We start from the raw sequence: 5,118 nt of genomic DNA, 5'->3' as shown, positions 1-5,118 counted from the left end.
GTGAAGAACTTGCTTCTCTTGATATTTTTTTAATTATAAAATAATTTTTCAAAATAAATTTTACAGCACAAATACATCCATTTGTGTCAAAATTCAGAAATGAACTGTTAAAGAGTGAATGAAAAAGACCCATGTTCAAACCCAGCATAGGTAGCTCCCTCAACTTGAAAAAGGTGGGTTTTCAAAGTAAAAATATTAAACTTGAAATAGTAGAAATTAAATAAATAGTAAAAAAATACCAAAAAATCAATAAATAATAAAAAATAAATGAGTAAATAAATAAATACATTATAAGTATTTATGAATAAAAAAAGGTATACACAAGAGAATCAAACCCGAGCATGCAAGCATACAAATCAGGAGCGTTACCACTCACGCCACAGCACGCTCAAGCGGAAGTACACGTAACATATATAACAGGGGTGGCCAACATGCGGCTCTTTGAAGGATTATTTGTGGCTCTCGATAAATGTACCGGAGTTCCCTTTTCATTTTTGTGTTATTATATTTTAAAAAATTGTTATTGTTCCGTATGTGTTTCAAAATGTCTTTTAAATTACTAACAAAAAATATGAAAGATTAAGTGCAACGTTGTAAGAAATTTCATTTCCGTCCAAGTTAAGAATGATATGACTCATCAAAAACTGCGCGAACGAACATAAACAGTGGCGTAATCGTCCATTATCGACCGACTCCAGACCGATTTTGAATTTGTAAACTGTCATTGCAATGGACAGCTGACGTTGTGCTCTGGAAGAAACAATTTGTATGACTCTTGCTACGGATATAATTCTGGAATTTTTTGCATACCTTTTTAATACGTATTTAATTGCGGCTCGCGAAAAATTTTAAATTTTGAAAAATGGCTCGGACTATCAAAAAGCTTGGCCACCCCTGCATTATAACAAACTGACCTCTTTCGCTGAAAAATACAACGCCCAACTTTATTGATATCTTACCTTCGAGGCATTGTTCTAACAGTCTTTTGTCCATTTTCGCACTATTTTGCCCTTACCACATCCGTCCTCGCGTCATCTATCTCCATCCCATTGGATAGACGTAGTGAAAACAAAATAGCGCGAAAACGGACAAAAGACTGTTAGAACAATGCCTCGAAGGTAGGATATCGATAAAGATGGGCGCTGTATTTTTCAGCGAAAGAAGTCAGTTCGTTATAATGTAAATCATTTGAATGTTGTAATTTGTGTAACATCTGTATGTTTTCCCTAATTTAGTTATGTTTTACCCGAAGAGGGGTGCGAGTAAAAAAAATTGTCACCCAAAATGCATTGAAACGTAAACGTTAGTACTTTTCTCTCTGATAATATGCAGTTATACTTTAAAAAAAAATAACGGCTATCTTCTGTCTTAACCTTTGAAGTGTTTTAACTTTTTAACAAGTTATTTTAAAAATTTGTTTTTTAAAAAAAAAACACCTTCGTACCCACGCTCGAGGATGTTTCGAGCGGGGTCCATAGCGTTACAAAAAACCGGTCCTTAAGGCGTTTCTGAAAAAAAATTATTTTGGATGTTTTTTAAGTATCCAAATTTTTTCAAAATTTTTTTCCCGCGCGAAAAAATTTTATCGCGATTTTAATGACGCATGATTAACAATTAATTGTTTTTTAATGGGACTTTTTTTTTTAATCAAATTTCATTCGATATCATAGGCGCGATAGCACTATCGTAGGCGTATAGATTAGGATGTTTCAAAATTTTACAAGATATTATTATTTTTTATTGTGAAATTTTGCCTCCCCCTAAAAAGTGCCGCCCGGGGCGGACCGACCCTACCGCCCCCCTACGGTACGCCATTGATTGTAATAGGGTTTGTGGATCATTAGACTGGTTTTCTGGAAAATAACTTTAAAGTATTGATTTCATTAAACAAATCAATACCGTCAATGTCTGTTTCACTACTCGAATCGTCTTTAAGCTTCAGATTTAAATCCTAATCAAGTTAAATATCATTAATTATACTTAGACACATGTCAGAAGAATTATTAACAAAATAATTGCAATTTGATATGGGATAGAACTGTTCGAATGCGTACAAGTTCAAATTGATAAGAAAGCTCTGTGAGGATTCCCTATTTTCGCCAGTCCTGTCAACTTCTGTCATAGAGCACGACTATGGGTACTTGGCTTTCGGGCGCCGCCGGATGGTTCAACCTGCCGACAGACGTTTCGCATTGCATCTTAATTCTGATAAATGCCAATAGAAGCGCTGTTAACGCTATAATATAGGCTAAATAAGAATATAGTAATTGCGCGCTGGTCGGATTTTATTTCTCCATGCGAAGACATTTCTTATGCTATAAGTAGGGTGGGTATTACGACAATTACTTTGAACATTACGTGACCGATCGCTCGATTTGCCGCCCCCTGGACGTGCAGCCCGCGTGCGGTGCACGCCTTGCACGCCCGCTTACGGCGGGCCTGACTGTAAATAAAGCAAAGTTAAATTCGAAGCCGAAATTCACTGTTTATTGTTGCTACGGTTGTTGGTAACTTCTGTCACGATGTCAGAAAGTTAGAAAAATGAGTGGTGTGATCTACAAAAATTAATCACGTAACTCATCTACGTTATATCGAAGCGAAGTGTGATGGTTATGTACAGCACAATACACTCATAATTAACCCCTACTGGCCCGCCCACTTTTTATGGAATTTTNTTCTTGTATTATTATTCGATGTGTATTACATATATTTCTATTTATAATAATTAAAAATTATCTTAAATTATTTCCATAATGAGTTTATAGTTTCAAATGGGACTTTATTTTCTTCCATCCATGTCAGAAACTGATCATTTATTTTCTTTGCCATTTTTAACAGAGCCAAAGTGTCACCTTCGGCTTCATGTGAATCGGGTTGAGAACAATTAAAGAAATATTCGTACAGGCTGCTTAATTTGTAAGACACAATTTCTACTTTTGATTTTGATGGAGTTTTTTTATCAGCAGAAGTATTCCGTTTAACATCATTTTGATCCAAATCTTCATTCCTTACTGAAGAAGATTGAATTTTAATGTCTGTATTAGGAAGAATGGACTTGAAGGCAAGTAAGGTGTCTGCACAAAACATCAATTTAGAAATATCCATTCTAGAATTAATAAATTCTGCTCTTAAAAGAGGAAAATCAAATTTATCACCATTATGAGCCAAAATACAAATAGGTTTATTCAATCTTTCAAGGAATAATATTATTAATTCGGCACTGTTTATAAATGTTTCTTGAAACTGAAGTAATGAATCGGTTAAACCTGAAATTATATAAAATGTAAGTGTTATAAATTCAATTACTCAAAACTAGAAATACATTAATAAACTGTGCACAAATAACCAATATTTAAAAAGAAGAAATTACAAGAAAGCAAATGTTTTTCACCCATGTTTGATGGGCATTGTCAGGCTAACTACAATTCAATTCAATTCAATTTATTTACGGAGGCATAAATGCATACCTTGGCTCCGCTATGAGCACTACCAAGGAAATAAAATACAGGAAATGTAAACGAACAACGGTATGTACATTGTAGATTCCATGCAGAACTTTAAGTTAATGGATAGAATACATGAATAGAATACATGAGGCTAACTACAGTCGACCCCACTATAACACTGTTGATTATTCCGTTTTATATGAATTCCATGTTGTACGAGTCATTTGAATTTTACAAATACGTGTGCCAGGCTGTACTTATAATTTCTTCTTGCTAGATAATGGTTATTTGTGCAGTGTTTAGTAAATGTTTACAAAATTTGTCAATATAACTATATAAAAATTTGGAATATTTCTTTTAAACTCCGAACGTTTCGGAGTTTAAAAGACATCTATGACACTAGCAGAAAGATGTGAAATGATATTCTGCAAAAACATAGAGGAAAAAGCAAAATTGTCAAATATTAACAATTATGCTAAAAAATCTAGTTGTAATCAATAAACTCAATTACAACTGGAGATTTTTAGTGTAATTAATGTGGTGATTATTATCACTTACTAATGTACTGTACTTGCTAATACGTTTACCTGACACTTTTGCAGCCCCGGATGAAATATCGCAACTTGGTCTAAAGCAGAGGTTTAATTTATTAATGACACGAATGTTTTCCTTATTGCTTTCAAATTCTCTTCTGTCAACAGCTACAAGTGATAATTCTGTGATTTGTACATTTCTATTATCTGAAAAACGAACTGGAAGTCCAGTAGTTTCAGTATCAAAAAATACCAAAGTCTGTATTTCCACGTCATCTGCTGAAGCCATCTTCGTTAAAAATTCTTAGCACACTGAAAAATATAAACTGGTTTTAATTTTATATACACGAAGATTATTTTTATTATTCAAGACAGCTATACAATGGGAAAGTCAAAGTTTAGAAAAATAATATCTAAACTGGATAGGAATTTTTTGTCAAATACTAAATAATCATTTAAATGTAACTGTTACAAGGTATATTGAATATTAAATATTCTTGTTTATCCTGTTTACCAAGTATCAGCTGATTTACTATATTTAAAACGGCATGAAACAAAAGACTTAGAGAGTTGTTACCATTCTACCACCTATTTTTGAGTGCATGTATTTCATTACAACTTCCATAAAATCAGTCACTGTATACTGAAAATTAACGTTAATAAAAATTTTTTAAACAAACTCAAAGCCAGTGATTCTTGATTCTCAACTTTTCAAATCCTTTAAGAATCAATCTTACACGAGGTGAAAGTAGCATCTTCTATTCAATAAGAAAGTTATATATGTTTATATTTTTAAAAAATTACCAATGATGACCAATAAAATTGCTTACTTTCGAGGAATGCAGAAACATTACTATTCCTTCACTACAATTTGTCACTTGAATTGCGATTAGTGGACTGCAATTTTTAGACTGCAGACCTATACATTCCCACTCAATCTAACCGTCTTTCATTAATTTTGAGAACAGAGGTAGATTATCATCAAGACCAGATATGGAAAGCTTAGTATGACAAGCAGATATGTATATTATTGGAAGCTTAGTAAGCAAGATATGTTTATTATTGTGATACCGTCACAATAATATACATTCAATTTTTAATAAATAGCATTTGCTCAAGATCATTTATTAAAGTTAAAT

General features: G+C 32.8%; 1 protein-coding gene across 1 annotated transcript in view; it reads right to left on the bottom strand.

Annotated features, from left to right (window-relative positions):
* The window catches only part of LOC111633322 (three-prime repair exonuclease 1-like), a 10,339-nt gene extending 5,678 nt beyond the window's left edge, over window positions 1–4,661 (bottom strand). Inside the window, exons 1-2 of the mRNA XM_023377872.1 lie at window positions 4,034–4,661; window positions 2,746–3,266 (exon numbers count right to left, since the gene is read on the bottom strand). Coding sequence (XP_023233640.1) covers window positions 2,746–3,266; window positions 4,034–4,268 — 756 coding nt within the window. The 5' untranslated portion in view covers window positions 4,269–4,661. The remainder of the gene's footprint in view (window positions 1–2,745; window positions 3,267–4,033) is intronic.
* Between the last annotated feature and the right edge of the window lie 457 nt (window positions 4,662–5,118).

The sequence above is a fragment of the Centruroides sculpturatus genome, unplaced genomic scaffold, assembly GCF_000671375.1.
Source record: "Centruroides sculpturatus isolate CEXI.00-Female unplaced genomic scaffold, Cexi_2.0 scaffold735, whole genome shotgun sequence".
NCBI classification, from domain to species: Eukaryota; Metazoa; Arthropoda; class Arachnida; order Scorpiones; family Buthidae; genus Centruroides; species Centruroides sculpturatus.
This window is presented reverse-complemented; position numbering and strand designations above follow the sequence as displayed.